Raw genomic sequence first — 21,833 nt, 5'->3', positions numbered from 1 at the left:
AGGTGTCTGCACGGTTGGAAACACGTAGGCTTGCAAGTGGCTATCACATCGTCACCTTGGGGATGCCTGATCATGAGGCCAATCATACCGCACACAACATGTTACAGCCCGCGACACGCTGAAAGAAGTCTGTGAACTGTGCAACATCATGAAAAAAACCTGCACACTCAGAACAGAGGAACGACAGCGCTAACTCTTCTTTTTCTTAGCTTTGCCATGGGAGGACGCAGCGCCCAATTCTCCTTCTGCCTGCGTTTTTGCCTCCTTCCGCTTCCGCTTCTTGTCCTTTTTCGCCGCCCCTTCCTCCTGGGCACGTCGTTCCGCCTCTCGCGCGGCAGCTTCGTCGCCCATGCGCCCAAGCATCCCGAAGGTGTCTTCCTCACTGTCCACATCCTCGTCTAGCCCCAACTCTTGTAGGTTTTCTGTGATTTCGGCGGGTCCCGATGTACGTGCCGCAGCTTGCGGATCGGATGTCGTTGGAGTGGAATGTGTTGGGATATGTTTGGGAGAGAAAGGGTCGAGCTGAATTGACCCAACGAGGGAAAGCATCTGATTTGCGATTGTAAGACTACAGCGCGGGTCAGCCTCATCAACTGCAAACGGTTATATGGGCGGTACACTCACCCGACAACCGTAAACTCCAGGTATCCGTCGCTACTACCAAGTTTGGTCCCCGTGAGTTTATGTACCCATCGTCCGGTACCCTCCAATCCGGTGTCCGCCGCGCTCTCAGGATCCAACTGCATCTCCATCTCCTCAGCGGCAGTATCTGTGCCAAATTCTGGGTCGTTTTCCGCCGGGCCATACTCAAACTCCCATTGTTCAGTGGGTATATGGTGCCGAGGTATTGAGACGTTGAATGTACGATGCACGAGCAAAGCAACATGGTCGGGAGAACATAGCTTGACCTTGCCGACTGCACACAAAAATCAGGGAATTACAACATAGTATACATAGACGGCACAGACCAAGTTTCATGCCCGCTTGCGGGCTCCAGACAGTGGCGTCGAACGCTATCCGACAATTTGTGAACGGACAGTCGGCTTTGACGGTGGCTACGGAGTCTAAGAAGCGCAGATTGTCGTGGGCCAAAACGACACCTTGCAAAGCTGGTATGTATCTTGCAGGGGTGCCGACCTTCCAATTTACTTCAGAGGACACGACTTGGGCGAAAAACCAGCACACCTCATAAGCAGCGAGTCCAGCATATCCTCCACACCTGCTTGTAGATTGTTCGCAAAGACGGGCGGGATTGAGACTACCATAGAGGCCTGTACGACGCGGAATTCGTTCCCGCCATCTGTCGCGCGCGCCTTGCCCTTGTCCAACTTGCTGGAGGATTTGACCTTATTCCCCTTCTCGGCCTTGTCCTTCTTGGCCCTTTTCGTAGATGGCTCAACGCCTTGGCCAATGTCAGCCGAGGCATGCTTGCGCTTTTTAGCTTTCTTGTCGATAGACTGGGACATGATAGAGGACAGTGAAACGTCCGGAGCCGCGTCGTGACCTAGCCTGAGTATGTACGAATGTAGGTCCAACGCGTTACGCGGGGAAATTTTGGAAGTCTGAGGTCACGTGAGTCGCGCGCATGGGAGGCCGCCGGCGACGCTCGTCAGTAACGCGAGACTTGTTCGCTGATACCTTTGCTACTGCTCTGTCCGGGCTCTGTCTGCTCATGGTGTGTTCGATCTGTCTGCCTGCTTCTGGCTCTTGTTCTGATTCTGTCCCTTGTAGTCGTCACCAAAAGTCATTGTCCAAATTGCGGTCGCTGGGGCGCAGATTCTGGGCAAAGCATTCCTTGCAGCAGGTAGACAAGCGGTACAGAGTGAGTCGTCACTGAAGACTTGCTTCATTGTGGTCAATGACCTGGTATGTACTCAGACGCCAAGCACAGACCAGAAGGCGGTATCAGCGGCGATGTGGCTGGCGTACAGAACGCTACGTCAGGGTCCATAACGGACAAACTGACAAGGGATCATCGTATGACCCTAGATGAAGCGCGGCTCATTCTGAATCTAAAAAAGGAGGATCCAGCCGAGAGTGTTCTCCAGGTGCGCTCTCCAGAAACATGGTCCTCTAATTATTCACTCACGCGTCCACTCGTCCACTCGCCAGCACTACGAACATCTCTTTAAAGCCAACTCTCCTCCGCCGGCGCCACCAAAACCTGCACCAGGAACACGCGCGACCCCGCCACTAGCGTATTCACATTATGTCCAATCCAAGGTTGTGCGGGCGCGGGAGCGAATAGACGCCGAATTGAAGGCGGCAGAGCAACCCCCGGCATCGCCACCTCCACCAGCCTCGCCAGCAGACGCGTCATCGACACAGTCCGGTGGCAAGCCCAGTTCATGATGACTAGACACGACTACTTAGAAGTACTTCACTGTATAATCGTTTGCTTCATTCACCCCCATTCATCGGAATCTAGCAATCACATGTATATCGCTATAATAATGAGTACCTTTGGCTGGCGTCGCGTTGGCGCAGGATAGGAAGAAAGGTACTGCAAGTCTGCATCAGCTTTATCGTGCCTGAATCTGTTTACGGTGTAACAGGCTTATCAGAACCAATTAGCTAAACGTCCGCCTACAAACGATGCGGCACCCCCAATAGCACCTCCGACGACACCCCCGACGGCGTAGGCAGCCACAGGCACGCTAGTCATTGCAATGCTTTGACAAGATGCGAATAGGGACCCTGCCGCGACATTTCCAATCGCTGACTGAGCGGCAGCTGCGGCAGTGCCTGTAAACACAGCTCAACTCCAATGAACCGCCGGCGGCATGCGTGGAAGCGTACCAGCAACAGGTCCAGCAGCTCCGAACCCATAGGCAGAGAGCGCTGCCGTAGTGGCTACTGGGGTGAGGGCGACGCCTACTGCCACGCCTACAACCAGCGCTGCTCTTCTTGCTGGCATCTGTGTAGGTAGACATCAGCCCAAGTCGCAAAGCTTTGCGCAGGACTTACGTCTTCTATCAAGGAAAGGTTGTGCTGTGCGAAAGCTGAACGGACGGTGGTGGTTCAGCTAAGAGAGGCGCTATACATGAGGCAAGGCTCCGTGCTTCCCAGTTCGCATCAACTGGCAACTTCAGCAGCATGAATCTTAACTTAATCAGACGGTACACATGAACGCTTGGCGCTAGACCACGAGGCAGGTCATAGCAATCCCATTTCGTTTTGGATACCTTGAAAAAACACTCTGTATCGAGCTTCGCAAGGAGTCTTCATGCTCTTCGAGCCGCTTAAATGCATTGCTATATTTCGCTGGACATCCAAACTCTCGCTTCTGGCACATACTGAGTTCAAATTTATTGCATTGTGTAAGGCAAACATGGCTTTGTTTAAAAACTACTAGCGTACCTGTAATGCAGACCATCCATCCTAGCTTGTGTGCTAGGCTCTTGTGATTCCTTCGGTCAATGGACGCCCTCCGCAGTGATACGTCTTATAGACCCCACACGTTCGGTGTACAATTGTCCTTGAGCACAACGAGTTCGGCATCAAGTTGGCACGAGGCAATAGGGTGTATAACGACTTTTATTTATTGATCTGCTTTCTGTGATACAGACGTCGATGCTTTGTGACAGCGAGGTCTGATGAGTGCGCGACAGCATTGTCTACTTAGGCTAGAGATCCCACACTTCTTGAAACTGTATGTAGAAGTTGATACGATAAACAAACAATGGCTCGGGTGGAAAAAAAAAGTGGAACGAGCTAGTAACAGGTTCCAGGGTGTGTGCGTTCCAACCACCTAGCCGTGTGGCGCACGACGCTTGGTACCCTTGACACGCTCTAGAACACCCCACCTGCACGCCACGGTCACCATCCATATATATCGCTTGTCTATGACATGTCTATGATAGAGCGGGCAAGGTGAGAACGAACACTAACAGCGTCTGCTGTACTGTACCAGCAATCTGGGATGATCATTAGAGAACGTCGTCTGTGATAATTTTGCAGCGTTGTCAGCACACCAAAGCTGATAGTATAGATGAATCTACGAACAGTGTTTAATATCAGTGTATGAGACAATAGCGAAGGGATGTCCTGTTAGGTCTGCTCCAGGATTTGGCACGCACAGAATAAACTCGGTGGATAGGCTAAAGCATCGGCGCGAGAGGATCAGCCAGACAATCTTTGAAAACCAAGATATGTATGCACGTTACGGGATACAAATACAGAAACGATAGCTTGCGCAGGTGTCGCTAACGTACCGCCAATGTATGTGTTCTATTTTTCACTTTGCCGGAGCGATGTGCGAATTGCGTTCTCGAGCTACGGGATCAAAAATGTCAACCTCATGGAGGCATGTGCAGTCGTCTGATATTCAGATAAAGACGCTCCTATTGCATCGCCGTCCAACGTGTTTCGTCGGGAGCGCAAAGCTTCTGAAATCATCACACTCCCATAAATCCGATGGATGCCGGCCACAGCAGACTAAGGGGATTCGGGAAACGTCAAAGATGAGTGCACCTATCGTGTACGTGCTGGAAATACATACATAGGCAGAAATCTCATGGCTTACCATATGATTGGAATGTATGAATTGGTTTAGGCCTCAATCAGACGAGGCTATGGTATCCCCTATGGGGAAACTGCCATGCAGAGTGACTTTGTGGGAAGCACTTCGGGATGCCGTGCAAGCCTGTGTATTATTGTAGCCGCTATAGGCTACTGTATTCTAGAGCACAGGTCCAACCCTGAGAGGGAGCCCGGAGATACTGTGTATCATGATGGCGATGAGAAGTATCAAGCAGAACTCACTGTGATAGACGTTATTGAATGCTATAGAGAATTAGGATATCTAGTCTGAAAAGTATTGACTTGAGGTAACGCCTGTTGTCACCGGCTGCCTGGCCTCTGTTGAAACACGCCGACCCGCGTGGTCAGGAACGAGCTCGAAAGCTCGGGCGCGCGAGTAGCTGGGGGCCGGAGGCCCCTATAGTATATAACGACCCCGCGCGATGTACGTACCGCACGCGATTGTCCCTTACGGGCATCGCTCCCATGGACAAACGCGCCCCGCGCCGTTCGCACCGTTGTTCCAACAGCCTCTACATCGGTGTGGCAACAAGACCTTCTGCCCAATGCTAAAGCTGCCGAACTTGCATCGCAGGACCATTAGGCGCCCATATTTCCCCAGGCGCTAAGATGGTTAGTTGCGAAGTGATAAGCTCGTTGTTCCAAATCACCGCGCATGTTTACGAACCCATAGCACCATCCCAAAAGAGAAGTGCATTGGTTCGGCATCGCTGGTGGAGCGGGTTTGCGTACCAAATATGGTCAAGACTGGAAGCCACAAAGAATGTTCCTGAGCAGGGGTTTGCTTTTGGATGCGTAGCCGCCGGTTCCAGTCACATGGTTAGTGCGCTGGTGGTTATGTAGGCGTCGCGCACCGTATGTAGCCCCATCGGTTTCAACCACATCATCGAGAGCGTTCTCTGCGGTGGTCCTTCCGGCGTCGTTCTCCCAAAAGGTTGGTCAATGCGTGTTTCTCGTTCTGCAATCAGTTGTCAAACTCTGGATCATAAGAATTACTTGGAGTCGACGGGTGCTATTTTTATCACAAGTATGTATCATCACAAGTATTTCCAGTGACTTGTGAGGATCTGAGCAGTGAATCCTAACCGGCGCCATATCCCAGGAACGACTCTCGGGATCTCCTTCTCATGAGACATCTCCCTCCCGTCCTGCTTTGATACCGGCTTCGCGAAACAGGGTGAGGCGCACGCGAGCTGGTAAGCGGTGGTCTTCTATTGGGTATAGTTTCTCCCCGAATACACAGCGCCAACGTGCGTCAATTCGCATCTTTAATTTTGCTTGAGGACACTGTCGACGATGTAATTCGCCATTTCCATTAACTTGTTCCCACCAGGTATCACTGTACTTAAGCTGGTAGTAAAATAGCTAAAACCCCTAATCGGCAGGTGGGGTTCTGCTGGCTGACTGGCTGTGTAGCAGTGAGGGCGTGGCATCATGAGCAGGCTGTCGGAGTCCATCGGGCGCCCTGGTCGTGGGGCTGTTGGCAAGAATAGACCAAGGTCTTGGCAGCTACGACAGTGGCGGGAAAGCATCCGCGGTTTGTAGAAACGCTGGTCCAATGCAGAAATGTGCGGATGATCTCCGGGTAACGCACACCGCCGCAGTAACCTTGAGTACGTCCTATTCCCGACCAAAGAGCGAGATGAACCCCCATATAGACGTGTATAAAGCTGGAGCTCTCTCGGGTTTCAGTTTTCCTTTCGCTCAACGGCTCTGCAGGCATGGCCCGATTCTTTCCTTTCCCCAGTTCTCACCAGCGTTCCCCTAGAGACAGAGACTACCGGCAGCTTCCCGCAGATGCTGACCAGAATGCGTCTCCTAAAAAAGTGCATCCTTTCAGGAGGCGTCACACACAGATTGCACTAGCTTCTGTTGTACTCTTTCTAGGAGCTGTTGGTCTATGGCTGCGGCTGTTCTTGACTGGCGCTGTCGGGATACCGAAACCTATCCTGTACGCATTAGCCAAGGATTCAAAGCTTCCACCTCTGTACTCGCGATTCCACCAGTATGAGTTGTCTCTGCCTCAACACCACCTCGACCCAGCTTCGCCCAATGCTGCTGAGACACAGTACTTCTGGATAGCTAACCACATGACACGTGAGTTACTACTGCCCTACCATTACATATCTTAGAACTGATTCGTGGATTTTGAAGGCAACGGCTGGGGTAATGCCATGCAAGAGCTGCTCCTAAATTCATATCTTGCCTATCGTGCCAACCGTTCGTACGTACTCACCGTTTCGTCGTACAAGACGCGCCTTAACGTACCTGTAGATTTGTGTTCAACAACTTTACCTGGGACGAAGGTGTATCAGACTACTCGATCTATAACCTGAAACCTATCCCCTCACGAATTCCGCTCACTGCTTTGATTCGAGGTTAACCCAACTATGATTCTGACAAATTACTTCGCTAATCTCTTCGAAGGACCAACTGTCGGAGGACCTTTCCCTCCGGGCGACCACGCACCTCTCGCTGTAATGAAGGAGTTCTGGGATACAACATGCCAAAATCCTACGGTTATTGACAACAACGCCGTCGTAGCCACCTGGGGTGGCGAAGATCCGACCTCCCAAGCCATTGTTGACAAGTGGATAGGGCTACTTGACGCGAGCCATGATCGCTGCGTAGAAGTGGCGAAAGATCCTCGTCAATTGTTCGATATCTGGTAGGAGGACACCACTCACTACTCTACATGATTTCTAGACTGACGAGAGGTAGGCTTCTCCAAGATGGCAACCGTCTTCTAGATCTCTGGCCTGCGTTCTCCCAGTCGCCCATCCTTCGACACTTCCGATGGTCAGATCTAGTCGAGCTAGCCTTCGACACCAACCGCGAAGTCTTCGCCCCCTCCAACACCGTTGAGTTCAATTTGATGTCAGTTCCTGACAACGTCCCAAGCCCAGAGCGCTACACAGTAATCCCAGGTCTGCTCGCTCTCCACATCCGGAGAGGCGACTTCATCAGGCACTGCAAACGGCTCGCCGGGTGGAACGCGAACTTCGTTGGGTACAACGCCTTCCCATCTCTCCCAGACCGTGAGCTGCGCCCCGCGGACTTGGACCCTGGGGCCTTGGACGAGCTATATCGAGTCCGATGTTTCCCCGAAATTGACGAAATCGTGCGGAAGGTGGAGAACGTGCGCAGCACCGAAGCTGGGCGTGGGATGCAGCATCTCTATATCATGACCAACGCGCCGGCGGACTGGATCCTCGAGCTGAAGGCAGCGCTGCAACATGTCGGGACATGGGAGAACATCGCGAGCAGCAGAGACATACTCGTGAATAAGGAGCAGGAATATGTAAAGCAAGCCGTGGACATGCTCATTGGGCAGAGGGCACAGGTGTTCATTGGCAACGGCGTACGTCCTTGTGCATTCCTTTTCTGGCGGCTATTTCTCACTGTCATTTCCTGATCTTTCCCACATTCTTAAATAGTTCTCGAGCCTGACAGGGCAGGTCACCATGCTGAGAATGGCTAACAACTTCCCAGCTGCCTCAAATAGATTGTGGTGACCCATGATCATACTTTTTCGCTGGGCGTATGTAGGCCTGTATCTACTGCCAATGGACAGGTATATACACTATAATTATTGTAGGGACGACAGTTATATCCGGAATGTAATATTCAGCGCGCTAGATGATTGAGTCTGACAGAATTTGTCGGTCTGCGTAGTATCAAGTCGCTACAGATGGCCTGTTGACGTACGGAGGCAGTTGAAATCGGGAGCTGTTGATGACGTCCTCCCACGGAATTGGCACTGTCGTTGCACCTCATGGCTTCAAATTTCCTTCGATATATACGGCAAATTTGTCTGCTATGCTCTCCTCACTCCAGTCTACGGCTCCCTTCTCGATGGTTCCCAGAGTAATCGCCTTCTTGTGCACAGTCACAAATTGTCTCTTTAATCGCTGCAGCTCAGCGAGGGTCACGTTGCGCGGAGGGATCGTGATTCGCGGTCTAAGCGTCCCGCTGAGTGGAAGAGTAATTGATCCTCCTGACCCCATCGGTATGGACTGCTCCGCCATGAACGCTGAGACCATAGCTGCTGTTGTTGACTCTAGCGCACGCAGTGCGTCCGTGGGTGCCTTGGGAACCTGACAGGTGTCACCGAGAGGCAGAGATGAGGCGCTGTCAAGTTCAAACGAGTGCAAGCGCTTACGGCCTGTGTCCCAGCATTTGGCGGTTTGACGTTCCCTTCGGTCACAGCTTTCCAGATGTCATCAGCAGGCACATCTTCGTCTGTCCATGGCACTGTGATAAGAGGTGAGTCCCAGCGGACCATTGATGATGGTTCCTCGAAACGCAGCAGAAGACTGTCAAGCCTAGGGGATCCAGTTCAGCGAGTAGCAAATATTGCTATGAGGATGGCTGTACGCACGTTTCAGGCAAATATGCTCGCCCATCTTCGCGCACGGTGTTCCATTCCCTGCACAGTTCCGGCGTGGCAAGGACATATACCTACTTCAGCCGGTCAATCAGGGAGGCGTGATCCATTATATATGCTTGGGGGACGTACGGTGCACACCCTCAGCCGAGACTCTCGCGCGGCGCAGTACATCTGGTAGCGGAAACCTTTGATGTAGTTGAGCGAGTCGACGATCAGAATGGTGTCCGCGCCCATCTGCCGCTGCAGCGCCGTAAAGAGCGCCCCGCGTGCGAGCTTCTCGGCGCGGCCGTCTGATGTTCAACCCCAAGACGTGGTGAGAATGACAGCAGAGAGGAAGGCGGAGCCAGCGTACCATTGTATGCGCCCCGATCGATGTTCAGTGAATCGTCGGAGAGGACCGCGACCTTCAACTTTGGGCCTATGTAGGCGGAATCTTGCAGACGGGTCTCGAGGTGGTTTCTAATCTGTTCTGCCCTCCGTGTTTTCCCTGAGGAAGGATATCCAGATATCGTGACGAGTGCCATTAAGAGATGTGTTTTGAAGCTGGCCTTAGCGAATGTTGGACCGAGATGTTGTGCCCATCAGCGAAGACCGAAGTCGAAGTCAGGGTCCTCTCGCTCCTCGAATTGATTTGAGCGCCTGACCCGATCAATTTGAACCCCTAAAATGGAAAGCGTAGTATTCAGAGACGCGTATGACTTCCGAATTCTGGATCTAATGGATTTATGGTACGGATACATCACGGCATGCACATGAACACTCGTAGTGGGATAGCTCAATATATACATAATTCCCATGCAAGCAGTCCGGGACACCGGGCGCACACTGCCACTACCTGATCCATGGTCCATGGGGTCCTCAGGCCTGTGCAACTCTCTTTAAATCAACTCTAGCATTTTCCATAACAAGCGTATGTGATCCATTTCACTGCAGTTGTCCTCGATGTCTTCATTATGTCTGGTGCTCCAGGTCGGGTGCCAATGTCAGCAACAACGCCGTTAATGACAATGACAACATCAAGATAATCATTCACGAAACGGACCTCCTTTCACAAAGGAAGAATAGAACCTAAATACGACTCAGCCAGAGGAGCGTCTTTCTCTGCGAGCACAGATGAGTAAAACCCTTCATGAATTCCTAGACACACCAATTGAAGACACGCCTACACCCCATGCGGTTGCGTGCCGGTGTCTGCTGCTCCGCACATGCTTCCGTCTGATATCCCTTGCAATCCGCATACATATCGTTCATAATGACGTTGCACCGAGGTGCTATCTGTCACCTCGCTCCGACAACAGCACATCAGGTCCACCAATAAACTCGGAGGAAAACACAGCATGTAAGTAAGCCTCACACGCAGTCATAAGAACCACGACCATTGATGTTACACAAGTGAACGAAAGAAACGCAGTACTCAATTGCATCGCGTCGGCGAAGGTCGTTCCAAACATGTAAGGCGCGATGATGGTCTTCAATCGGACAGTTGTGTGTGTGTGTGCAACGTGCGCAACAAATGGCTCTTGTTCGTGCCTGAGTTCAACGTATTCTCCTTGACGGTTAGGTAGTGGTCCCTGGGATACAATTCAAGTAATGGTCGCTAAAATCACTACTCCTGAATCAATGGGCGACAGACTCGTCGGGAATGCACTCGTGCGCAATGCCTTAGATATTTCAGTGTTGAAGGCACGCCTAACCAGCTGCAGAGAATAGCAAAGACCTGGATTCATTTGATGGCACCACTTACGAAGGAGGGATCAAAAAGTGGCAGAAACACGTACACGGCTCGAAAATGAGCAAGGCGCAGACACCTATGTCTAAAGATCAATTAAACGACTGTGCAAGTGGAGAAGTCGCGTGAGACTTGATCTCTTACTCAGCGTCCTGCCTGACTACATATATATGAGATTAACCAAGTCAAACTGTGTAACGTATCAACAAAACATTATTCCTTAGAGGAGCTGGGGTGATGTTCCAGGAAATTACGCATAATGTAGCCAACAGCGAATATCCACAGGAGATCACAGACCAGCTCAATGCTCATGCGCCGATATCGCGCATTGACCCCGGAATGTCGGGCCTGAAAAGCATGTAAGGGAGATCTCCGAGTGCCAAGGGATGAATCTCTCCGCATGGCGGCGGTCTTCTGGGGCAAATCGATCGAAGCAGATGGTCGTCGACAAACGATCGGCGTATGCGAGCCTCGAGGTGGATAGATCACCGAGTCGGACTCTGACGACGGCAGACGATGGCCGTCGATAATCGCTGTGGAAGTTGGGTCAAACGAACGCATACGATTGCAATATAACATCTTGTGAGTGAGTATATTCACGGATCCAGCATTGTCAGGTGGTGACCATTCGTCCAGAGCCGTACTGTGTATAGCTAGCAGCAAGAAGACGTACAGGAGTTCGAAACTTACCTCGGAACACTGCAATTAGTGCACGTTATCTAGCGCATCGAAGGTCACACGACGATGACTGCATAATGAGCATCGGACAATCGAGACGATATCGTTACTGTATGGCGATTGCATGCTGATTGGGAAGCGCCAAGAGCCGTTCTTGGGAGCCCAAGAGAAGGAAGGACACAAGACTTGGCAAGACGGAGCATGCGGTCCACGAGATGTTAGATGCGGCCGTGCACAACGCACGAGAAGTCGGACAGCTCCAAGTCAGCCATGCACGTGGAGCAGACCCATCTTGTGAGCACACAGTGGGTGCGCATACGGCGCTGTTCGTGGCATCGGCTGTGGCAGCAACACAGTGTCGTGCGGTCTTAGAAGACACAACGGTGGACGTGTGAGGGCATCTGTGGAAGCGAGGCTGATGCGCGAGTCGTGTCTGATGTGCACGTTATATCCGTGTATGCATGACGAATAGACAGACAAGGCGTGTATCGATGAGGGTGATGCACGGCCGCACGCATTACATACAGAGCCGGGCTGAAGGACTAAACCGGAAGGCGATAGATTGTCGGAACCGGCGGGGGCGGGACCGGGGCCGGAGGGGGACGAGCGGAGTCAGGTGACCTGCGGCGGCAAGTTTTGCAGGGATTGGGCTACTCCCTCTCCTCTTTTTTGGGCATCCACCGCCGCCGCCGCCCCTCTTTCTTTCTTTATCGCTCTGTGCTCATCGCCAGCCATAACGTACACCGGGGACGCGCACAGTGTCCCCTTGCAACGCTGTCGCCCTCCCGCATCACGCGCGGCAGCCAGGTCTCTCCGCCTCGAGGCATAGCCATCCCATTAGTCGTATACCCCGAGGGGAGGCGCTACCTGCTTTTTCTTTCCGTACTCCTCGGTGCTACCTCTGCCATGATCTATGGAACACGCCCTCATATCTCTGTGGGCGGTCTGCTCCGCCAGGTCGACTTGCACACCGTCTTCTTTTGCACCGTTGCACTGATTGTGGTCCTCGTCCTGGGTACGTCTCTTTGTCTGTTGTTCTCCGGTCGCAAGATTTGATGTGCTGTCCCCCTTTCATTTGCTTCTATCTATTATTGCGATGTCCATGTTGTCCGTCATGGAACACTACACATATCGTGTGCGCCTTGCGTCCTTCAGCATACCTGACCAACCCGTCCGAGACATCGTTTCGCACCTACCTCACCGAACAATCCTTCCGTCAACACCTCAGCCGCCTCGATGATAACGCACAAGACGAGCAATCCAGCACCAAAGGCTCCGCTCTTCCACTTGCTGCATCTCGTCGATCGCCGCCCATCAGCCACAACAGGCCACGCCCAGATTTCAGCACGAAATCTCCCTTTCACTTCGTCAATCGCGCTTCAATATCGTTGCGCACTCCCAAGCATGTCATCCACAGCTTCGGCATACTGACTATTGCAGCCGTCCTTCCCAGTGGTTCTCAGCCTCGTGGCGCCCTCCCTGTGGAAGGCTTGCCATCCACCGTCAATGACTCATGGTTCATTGGCGCCTTCGGCAAGTGGTGGCGAGGCGGTCCTATTCGCACATGGTTTCACGATGTTATTGTCAACACCAAGGACGCGGAGCGCATGAGCTCTGGCATTCTTGACGCAAAGGCTCTCGATAACTTGGAATGCTATGATGGTGTGTAGATCCACGCGAATATCGTATAGCATATTGTCTCACACAATGCTTTAGGATTGCCCTTCACGTCACCATCCACTACACTGCATCTACCTTCCACGGAGCCGACGGCGAAACTCAGGGGCACCGAGCGCACAGCACAACGCACGATCAACAACTCTACCCGCAGCACGACACCGCCACCGTTGCCAAAGTCTGCCTCGCTTCCGCTGCACGCACCTCGGGTTCCTACATCTCCGCCCAAGCTCGATCGTAGTAACATACATACACCCGGCCAGATCCAGTCGTGCAATGTCACAGATAACTTGCGATTGAACACGCCCACGAATGTCGCATATGCACCTCCACCCACATCGCTTTTCGACCAGTCGCCAGCAATCGCTGAGATCCTTCGGCAGATCACTCAGACGCGTGACGCGGTGCGCGACCTTCGCGCGCAGCTCACCGATTTCCGCGCGAGTGCGGCGGAGTCACATTCTAACATCCAAGCAGATCTCGAAGCACAGCGCACTCGCAAGCGTATCGACGATGCTGCACGGCTTGAGCTCAAGACACAGACGCGCGCCCTCGAAGACGCTAAGCGCGCAGCCGAGGGAGGGCGGCGCGATGCAGAGAAGCGACTACGGGCCGCGGAGAGTGTGCGAGATAACGCGGCACGTCGTGCTGAGCGGCTTGGTCAAGAGATCAGCACATTACGCGCGCGTGCTGCCGAGGACGAGGCAGCTGTGGTGCGCGTGAAGGAAGAGGGGGAAGCCGCGGCTGATGAGACTCGGAAGGCGATGGATGTGAAGAGGAATGAGATCAAGGTCACGGAGAACGTGATTGCGGCGCTCAACGCGCGCGCAAAGGAGCTGGAGGAGAAGATCGCTCAGGAGGAGGAGCGGTTGCTGCAGGCCAAGGAGCAGGCAGAGCTACGGAAACAAGACCGGTCATTCTATCCTTTGCATGTCGTCTCGACTTTCGGAGGGGAGGAGACGGGTCCATGGTCACCAGCCACCGCATACAGTCAGACTGTAGCCTCGGACTCGCTCTCGCAGCGCAATGATGTAACCGGTCATGACAATTTCTCACCGCCGGCCTTACAGGTGTCTCCTCCTAGCGCAAGAGACATGGGCACAACTCAACCACGCGGCCTGTCCCTGTCTCCTGGACCCAAGAACCTGTCTCTTGGCGGCATCTCAAACTTCCATGACACACTCAAGCCTGGTATCCTGGACGGTAACAACGATGTCTTCTTGCAGTCCTATGGACAGTCAATCTTCGACGAGCAACGCTCCTCACGATCTGTTTCGACGCGGTTTTCTCCTTTCAGCGATAGTGACGCCGACTTGTCTCTGCCCGGTGGCGAGTCGATTTCGCCGCGGAGCACGTCGCTGATACCGTCGAGCCTGATCAGCTCGCTGGAGAGTGGGTCAAGCATGGAGGACATGTCGCGCTCGTTCCAATCCGAGGACGACGCTGTCATGGACCCGAACTGGCGCTCGCTTCGTCCCCGACCGCCTGTCGAGTTCCCTACCTCGTTTACTGCGTCACCGACGGCGATCACGAACCCGTCTTTCGATGGCGTCGACCAGGAAGATCCTTTCGAGATCCGGCCGCCACCTCTCGCTCTACGTCGCCGCCTGACCGCCGACTCTAAGGATATGCCGCGCTCGCTGATCCCGTCGCCCAGCCGCGCAATTTCTGAGCAGTCTGTGCCCCAGCTCAAGCCTAACGACGGAGACAACAAGCTTTCCGCCGCCCACCGCCGTTGGCATTCGGCAGATCCGAAGGAGAAGAAGGGCCTCAATCCCGAGGCGAAGGTTTTCCGGCTCACAAAGAAGTCGCTGCCGTCCTTCTTCCCTCCGCAGACGGCCCCTATATTCGAGCAGCGTGCACCCGGCCCGATGCTGTCCGCGCTCCCTGCGGCCCTTAGTGTTCCGTGTGCGATTCCGCCGCTCACGTCCGACTCGGAGTCGCTCTTCTCATCTTACTCGATGCGCGCGTTCGCACCGTCGCCTGCGGAGCGTGAGGCGCTGCAGCGTGCGCTCGGTGGATCGACGAACACGAGCCTCGAGCGCCTGCCGACCCTCAGCGAAGTATCGCTTGCGAGCATGCCACCGTCACCTTCGCATGTGCACACGGTAGCGGCGCAGAGGACGCCACCTGGTGGGGAGGCGGGCGGCAGGCGCCTTCTGCCTCCCGGGTTCGCCTGGCTACCGTTGTCGCAAACACGAAAGCCTGTGTTTAGCCCATGGGAAGACGAAAGGGTGGAGGGAAGGAAACAGGGCGATGGCCAGTGACTGCGGTTCTCCTAATATATTCTTGTGCCATGTAGAAATGTGTGAATAGCCAAGGGCGGGGAGCGTGGGCGGGGGAAGGAGAGAAGTCAAAGTCCAATGTGTCTCAGAGATTATAACAGTGCAGTAACGATTTGAAATGACAAAGCGCTATCTTCGAAACCCATTTGTGTGCACGCAGTCCGGGCTGCGCAGTCATGAATATAGCCTCCGCGATCCTTCCCGCGGCGTGCTGACGTCGTGTGCTACCACGAATGAGTCTTAGACTATTCATCGAAACACCGGTTGTCAGATCTCAGGCACCTCACCGGGGCCCCGACAGCATGGCTTAGATGATGCTGCTCGCCTTCGGGGCCACATCCTTGTCAGCAGCCCCGAGAATGCCGAGCAGCCGCTGGGAATGTGAAGCGAAGTCTTTCTTCAGAGCGAATTCCGACCGGGTGGAGACTCCCTAGATGAGGGCACAACGGTTGCCAGGTTTGGAATGGTCATGTATTTCGTATCGGCGCGTCACATGGGTAACGAGGACAGGAAACATGTAGTAGCCCAGAGCATGGGAAAGGGTATGTAGTTAATAAATACCGTTGATACGCTGCAACCCGCACAAGTCAGCATGTGGACCACCAGGTGGCAGAAGACGACATACATGTGCAACGATTGGCGATATATCAAATGAATGTGAGGGAAGATGCGATGTTCCTGCAGGTTGTTCGTGCCAGGGACGAACCAAGAGAAAATGGTGTGTGATCAGCTCTCGGCTTTCGGGACTGCCGTATGCAAATTTGAAAACCGCATACGGAACTGTGGGGTATACTTGGATCTGGATGCCTGATCGCCGAGAAGAATAAGGAATGTATGACAATTACTGTGAGGACGCTCGGTCACTGGACTGAGCATGGGGAAGGACCGCCGGGTCCCAGAGGGCCGGATGGATGTCCTTTGGTGGAGTCTGTTTGTAATGACTCATTGACAGCGGGGGCAGCTGGCCGGACGCGCCGCATATTGGGGACACCGCCTCATGAGACTGAGTCTAGTGAGACGTTCAGAATCCCGCGCACATCGCCAGAAGCCGACCCGAGATCTGCGAGGAAGGGGAACAGATCGGTGAGCTCAGTGTCGTGCTGGTCGTTGAACCACGACGATATTGGTACAGCGTTGTGGGGGTGGAAGATGTATGACGCGGGCGAGTTGTCGATAATGATCGTTTCTGCGATCGGGCGACCAAGTTGCGACAGGTCCTGGGAGCGGGCGCAATGAGCATGCCTATGCCCCGCACGGAGCAGGTGAGGAGCGTACCTTGACGTAGTTCCCACGATGGTTGTAGCAACTTTCGCGGAACAGTCGGTGTGCAACGGCGCGATCTGGGTCAAGTCTGTCGAGCACCGGATCGGCATACTGAGACACCGCACGCAACATGATGTGACCATGGGCATGGGCAGGAAAAAGACGAGACATGGAAGTGAAGCAGGTTGAGGATACTAAGAAAGGTCACGGAGCAGGGGCCACAGGTGGTCGACGCACCTTGCTTAGGCTCGCGGTGAACACGACGACCTCGTAGATCTCGCCCATCCTCTTGAGAAAGCTGTCCACACCTGGTCGTTTGAGGACGTAAAAGTTGTGCCAGTACGCCTCGATCTCGACTGGGACGACGTAGTCTGGAGAAGGCACAGGCTGGCAAGCAGTGTTCAGCAATCAGTACAAAAAACAAATACAAGCCCACGCACTCTGAGGCTACTGTGCACTAAAGTCTCGTCAAGATCTAGGACAAGGCATTTACGACCCTGATGTTGAGGCGCAATTGGCGGAAGAAGTGGTCGTGGATTGCCATCCTGTAGGGTGGTATATGTGTGAGCCACTACATAACATGAAAACCGCATATATGCGCGCACTGGACCCATAGGAATGCCCATACCGCCTTTCCGGATCAGCATCTGCTCTTCCGCCTCAGCATCCACACGAAGCAAATCCTTCAGTGCATCTTCTTCAGTGAAGGACCCGTCCGACTCTTCGGCCGAGTCGCTTGTGTGAGTGCGTTGCTCTACAGAGATGTCATGCCCAGTCGAGCCAGGTGGTTGTACCGCGCCCGAGGTCAGTCCATCCGTCTCAGAGACCGGTAGGAGACGTGACGGCGTCGGGGGCACTATAATGTCGACATCCGCGTCGAGCGTCGCTGCTGGGGACGCGTTCACTGTCGTCTCGCCGTCAAGTAATGCGACGAGCGCGGAAACACGGGCCCCCTGACCTGTGGTGACCGTCGACGACTCGCGCGTGTGCTGCTTCTCAGACTCGCGCGCGACGCGCTTTGCCGTCTCCTCTTCTACCTGTCCCTCCGCCACAACCAGGTGCGTCGCGCCCTCGTCGACGTCGATGTCGTGCTCGCGCGCGGATGGACGCGTGCAGAACATGCATATACGCGCCATCTTGGAAAAGAAGGACCTCTTGGGGGGCTTGGGGGACGTCCGCCCCGAACGCGGCGTTGAGGGGCGCTCGGTAGTGCTCGAGGCGGTGTGCGCGCCCTCCGAGACCTCCTTCGTGTTCGGTCTCCGCCTGCTGGCGGGTGTCGTAATTGTGAGCGCTGGCGGTTTCCCCTTCTTCTCCTTTACCGTCCCCTTCTCTGACTCCGTTTTGTCCGCCTGCTGTATCTCCTGAGGGGGTTCCGTAGTAGTCATCGCCGACTCCGCTGGTGCCAGCCCAGTAGAAGGCGACGGCTGAGCTGGTGGTAAATGTGCCTGCCCCGTACTTTGCTGTACTAACGAATGTACTGTCGAATGACCTTCCTGGGCCGCGGGTGCCATGTCTGCGGTGTTTTCTGGGGGCACACCGCTGCCACTGACGATAGGTGACGAACTGTCTCCCTCGGCGTCTGCGCTTGTCCTGCGGACATCTCCTGGCTGGGGCTGTTGGATGTGCCCCACATCAGCATCTGCGCTCACGCTTTGACCACCGGCATCCCGGGTCTGCTCGTCGAGTGGTGAGCGAGAAGTTGAATCTGATGGGCCAGAGGCGATCAAGTCTACCTGGGACAGGGCAGCTGTATTTACAGTGTCAATGGCGGCCATTTTGACGGGCCCTGTGCGGGCGTTGGAGGTTGCGGGGAGCGACAGAGTCTAGTGGCCGGGGCGGAAGACCCCAAACGACATCGAGCTCGTTCCCGTTGCTCGGCTCGACGGCGCGTGAGAACGCATATCCCAGTGCCTAGGACAGACGCCCATAATAGCTAGTCTAGACCAGTTCTGCGCGCGGAAATAACAGACGAAGTCGCTGCGACGAATGTACTCCTGCTGGGCTAATGAACGGGATTCAAATCCAGGTTGCGTAAAATATGCTGCTGTTGTGCTTCTCAGAAGACACGGAACGCGGACGGAAAAGATGGTACACGACGGTAAGACTGTATCAACGGCCTTCCACGCTGTCTGACGAGAGGTCGAATGCAGTGATCGTTCTGACATTACAACCTGGTGGTCTCCACGTAGAAGTATGCGCATGCGCATGATTTCTTGCTTACAATGGGAGTCTGATCCTGAGGCGGTGAGAAAGTCTATCGCAGGGGAATATGCACATGGGAAATTGTTATGATAACACTCTGCGAAATCGAACTTGCGGGTCGCGTGATGAAAAGGATTGTAGAACCTAAAAACTTACGCGCATTTGCAGCGCCTGAGTGGAAAGACCCACCAGCCGTTTGAGTGAGGATAAGTGAAATGACGAAGGGAGGCTCGAAGTTTAACGGGAGACGATATCCAGCCGATAGACATGTCGGCAAGCCTTGGTAAACTCAGAATCACGGCGCCTTCAGGTGGGAATCATGGTAAGGTGGATAGTGCGTCGACCAGCAGGTGCCCGTGCGTTGATGTGCGACTCATTGAGATGAGTCGGGCGCGCACTTGTGAAACAAGTAATATGTGAAAGAATCTCAGAAGACGCAATTTGAAAGGGTGGGATATGCAGGCGTCTGGGAGGGCATTCGTATGGCGTTTGCAGCTGATACACAAACTCGGTATGCCTAGTCGAGAAAGATATCAACAGAAGACAATGATACGGCATTGAAGACTGGCCATTTTTACTAGACTTGCAGCCACCTGCAACGGGAGCCGTGCAACAACTGCATGCGATAGCAACGGCAACTGGTCTCCCTGCTAACCTGAACGCGTCGAGTCAACATCGAGGAACCACAAGGACTTTGAATTGGCAAGATTATACCCTGCGGTGACTTGTCTGAAAGGAGAACATTAATTTCTATTTCAATGAGTCATCAGAGCGCAAAAGAGGAGGACAAGCATTCAAGACTCGGAAGCTCCAACATGTGCCGCTTTGAAGAATTTGGAACATAGCTTCTCATCGCATACAGACTGACATCGCATCCGTATGAGAGTGTAGAAACCAGCTTATAAAAGCAACGAAAATGAGAGATGGAGAGCATTGTATGTAGAAGTATGCTTGAAGTTCACAACAGAGCTGTGGCACTTTATGATCTGAGCGTGGGAGCCCGACAATGTTCCTAAACGGGCATGATGGCGGGATGCCCGATCACTTGAGCTCTGCTATGTAGGAACGCCCTTCTTGTCTCCGTGCACCATGAACCCGCCGCACATCCTCATCGCTCGCAACTCGCGCGGTCCCAACATAATCAACCCATCCGCGTCGCTCAGCTCGCCTACCGAGACGCATGCCGCCGCCGCAGGCATCTTTCGTTCCTCTGGTGACCCGCCGTACTATCTTGAGGAATGCGAGTCGGACGAAATGGTCTCCGCGCTTAGCATCGACGGTGACTACGAGGACCCCATAGAAATAGACGACACGTTCACGGAAGGCAGTCGCTTTCCCGGCACTGTGAAGATCATTGTCGAGGCCACGACCTTCTGGTGAGTTCCCTGCCTTCAGCGCCTCCAGGATCGCTGGCCGGACGCGTATCGCACTCCCCGGTTCGCGTTAACCAAGGGCACACAAAGAGGTCCTCTACTTTGCGTCGTCCTTCTTCAAGGCCGCCCTCAGTGGCGACTGGGCGGAGACAGGCAGGCCGCGGTCCATGTCCTCCGTCATCACCATCTCGCAGCCCCCCTCGGTACCTGGGTCCCGGTCGAAAATCGAGGACTCCCCCGAGTTGACATTTGCGCCGGTCGACCCGGACACAGAACCTGAAGACATAGACCTCGATCCTGTCCAAGAGGTGAGTGAATCCGACGGAGAATTAGAGGAGAAGAAGGCAAAGGCACGCGAGTCCAGTCTCAACAAGCTGGAAAGCGGCGTTCTCTCTCCGTCTGCCAGCTCTTCAACTTCGGGAGACAAGGGCAAGCATAAGACATTGGTCAGGCGTCGCGCCAAAAGGCCTGACGCAATAATCATACTCAAGGAAGAGAAGGTGTGTAGGCAATAGGTGCTTTAATTCCATAATCTGAGCCTGTTACAGGCCAATACGTTTCACGACTTCCTCAAATTCGTGTATCCGCAGTACGTGAAGTCCTTGATTTCATCTCACATTCGTAGTCAGACCGAAGGCTATTGTGTACACAGCCTCATGTGCACCATCACCTGGAACAACGTCGAGGGTCTGATGAATATCGCACACAAGCTGCATGTGTCTGCACTCGAACAGGAATGCATCACCTTCCTCCTAACACATGCGGCCGGGCGGCCGCTGAAGGCCATGCGCATTGCAGAGCTCTTCGGCCACGAGGAACTCTACCGTGAGTCGAGCCGCTTCGTTCTCGACAATCCCGGTGGGTGGAGCGAGGAGGAGCTCAGCACCCTCAGCCCGGAGACGCTCCTGAAGCTTGAGAAGCGGTACGTTACGTTGCTGCATACCCCAGCACATTCACCTTGTATTGACATACTGTCGCGCCACCAGGCGTACCTGGTTCCTCGAGCGCGTCCTCAAACTCGGGCTCATCCAGGTTGCGAAGGAGTACCAATGTGTGCGCACCGCGTTCGAGACTCTTCCATGAATTGCCCAGTCTCAACCCTCGCCATGCAGTGTTCGACGTGTCCGGACCCCACGGCATGTGCGCGTCTCCTGGAGGAGAAATGGAAACAGGCCTACCATGCCGTGTTCCGCTTTGGTATGTGCCGACGCCTGACCACCACATGCCCTAGATTGACATCCCCCACAGGCCCATGTCAGCCATCCATGGTCTTCCGCTATCTACGCACGCTCGAGGGCGTGAGTCCACCTCTCTCGCTCACACATCTCAGCTGCCAGAACACGGCCAAGGCCTTCGTTGCCACGCGTGAGTCCGGTAATTATCTGCGCGTGATCGCCCACAGTTGACATCATGTATCTCCAGTGTTTGATCGGATGTTCTCGCTCGGCATACGCGGAAGCGGGACAGACCCCGCCCCTCTCGGACGGGTTGCTGCTGTCGCAGGCACCGCTCCCGGCCCACGGCGGCATTTTTTGTTCTGCTCTCTGAAGAGCGAGAGTACCTCACGCGGCAAGCGATCGCGAGACTTCTCCTGAAGATCGTCCAGCGCCTTCTAGATGCCAACTCTCCCACAGGAAGGTTACACTAGTGCGTACAGTTCTGCTCAGGGACGCAGTCCCCTGTATAATACTAGG

The 21,833-nt window shown here is 54.1% G+C and overlaps 8 protein-coding genes across 8 annotated transcripts; 4 read left to right on the top strand and 4 right to left on the bottom strand.

The window, feature by feature from the left end:
* Positions 1-58: 58 nt before the first annotated feature.
* On the bottom strand, positions 59-1,466 carry POSPLADRAFT_1064586 (hypothetical protein; the record flags this gene model as incomplete). The annotated part of the gene is made up of 4 exons (XM_024481821.1): positions 59-568; positions 625-916; positions 969-1,120; positions 1,186-1,466. 4 exons carry the CDS (start codon positions 1,464-1,466, stop codon positions 190-192), a joined length of 1,104 nt encoding a protein of 367 aa, XP_024342883.1. The 3' UTR covers positions 59-189.
* Positions 1,467-1,638: 172 nt separating this feature from the next.
* POSPLADRAFT_1177510 (hypothetical protein) lies at positions 1,639-2,479 on the top strand. Its single transcript, XM_024488515.1, has 4 exons — positions 1,639-1,675; positions 1,732-1,822; positions 1,879-2,048; positions 2,113-2,479. The coding sequence occupies exons 1-4, from the start codon at positions 1,673-1,675 to the stop codon at positions 2,350-2,352; spliced, it is 504 nt and encodes a 167-aa protein (XP_024342882.1). The 5' UTR covers positions 1,639-1,672; the 3' UTR covers positions 2,353-2,479.
* Positions 2,480-2,560: 81 nt separating this feature from the next.
* Positions 2,561-3,380, bottom strand: POSPLADRAFT_1031241 (hypothetical protein; the record flags this gene model as incomplete). Its single annotated transcript, XM_024476776.1, has 5 exons — positions 2,561-2,745; positions 2,800-2,910; positions 2,968-3,002; positions 3,186-3,296; positions 3,361-3,380. The coding sequence occupies 5 exons, from the start codon at positions 3,378-3,380 to the stop codon at positions 2,561-2,563; spliced, it is 462 nt and encodes a 153-aa protein (XP_024342881.1).
* Positions 3,381-5,151: 1,771 nt separating this feature from the next.
* On the top strand, positions 5,152-7,957 carry POSPLADRAFT_1132530 (hypothetical protein; the record flags this gene model as incomplete). The annotated part of the gene is made up of 8 exons (XM_024484226.1): positions 5,152-5,361; positions 5,386-5,476; positions 5,982-6,155; positions 6,430-6,639; positions 6,697-6,766; positions 6,817-6,920; positions 6,970-7,210; positions 7,264-7,957. 8 exons carry the CDS (start codon positions 5,152-5,154, stop codon positions 7,955-7,957), a joined length of 1,794 nt encoding a protein of 597 aa, XP_024342880.1.
* A 358-nt stretch (positions 7,958-8,315) lies between these two features.
* On the bottom strand, positions 8,316-9,456 carry POSPLADRAFT_1133046 (hypothetical protein; the record flags this gene model as incomplete). Its single annotated transcript, XM_024484294.1, has 5 exons — positions 8,316-8,639; positions 8,705-8,867; positions 8,924-9,003; positions 9,062-9,222; positions 9,285-9,456. 5 exons carry the CDS (start codon positions 9,454-9,456, stop codon positions 8,316-8,318), a joined length of 900 nt encoding a protein of 299 aa, XP_024342879.1.
* Positions 9,457-9,874: 418 nt separating this feature from the next.
* Positions 9,875-15,448, top strand: POSPLADRAFT_1068893 (hypothetical protein; the record flags this gene model as incomplete). The annotated part of the gene is made up of 10 exons (XM_024482322.1): positions 9,875-9,914; positions 10,074-10,271; positions 10,494-10,582; positions 10,638-10,786; positions 10,886-11,020; positions 11,175-11,243; positions 11,479-11,644; positions 12,099-12,354; positions 12,495-13,001; positions 13,056-15,448. 10 exons carry the CDS (start codon positions 9,875-9,877, stop codon positions 15,281-15,283), a joined length of 3,837 nt encoding a protein of 1,278 aa, XP_024342878.1. The 3' UTR covers positions 15,284-15,448.
* An 848-nt stretch (positions 15,449-16,296) lies between these two features.
* Positions 16,297-17,685, bottom strand: POSPLADRAFT_1130852 (hypothetical protein; the record flags this gene model as incomplete). The annotated part of the gene is made up of 5 exons (XM_024483997.1): positions 16,297-16,518; positions 16,577-16,675; positions 16,802-16,951; positions 17,005-17,109; positions 17,170-17,685. The coding sequence occupies 5 exons, from the start codon at positions 17,683-17,685 to the stop codon at positions 16,297-16,299; spliced, it is 1,092 nt and encodes a 363-aa protein (XP_024342877.1).
* Positions 17,686-19,855: 2,170 nt separating this feature from the next.
* POSPLADRAFT_1132107 (hypothetical protein) lies at positions 19,856-21,734 on the top strand (the record flags this gene model as incomplete). The annotated part of the gene is made up of 6 exons (XM_024484173.1): positions 19,856-20,142; positions 20,219-20,447; positions 21,088-21,192; positions 21,252-21,336; positions 21,388-21,504; positions 21,562-21,734. The coding sequence occupies 6 exons, from the start codon at positions 19,856-19,858 to the stop codon at positions 21,732-21,734; spliced, it is 996 nt and encodes a 331-aa protein (XP_024342876.1).
* Between the last annotated feature and the right edge of the window lie 99 nt (positions 21,735-21,833).

The sequence above is a fragment of the Postia placenta genome, assembly GCF_002117355.1.
Source record: "Postia placenta MAD-698-R-SB12 unplaced genomic scaffold POSPLAscaffold_2, whole genome shotgun sequence".
Classification (NCBI taxonomy): Eukaryota; Fungi; Basidiomycota; class Agaricomycetes; order Polyporales; family Adustoporiaceae; genus Rhodonia; species Rhodonia placenta.
This window is presented reverse-complemented; position numbering and strand designations above follow the sequence as displayed.

Bases quoted from the DNA above. Each gene is read 5' to 3' on its own strand.
- POSPLADRAFT_1177510 (XM_024488515.1), top strand. The intron at 1,823-1,878 runs GTGAGTCGTCAC...GTATGTACTCAG, and splicing joins AGGTAGACAAGCGGTACAGA to ACGCCAAGCACAGACCAGAA. The intron at 2,049-2,112 runs GTGCGCTCTCCA...TCCACTCGCCAG, and splicing joins CAGCCGAGAGTGTTCTCCAG to CACTACGAACATCTCTTTAA.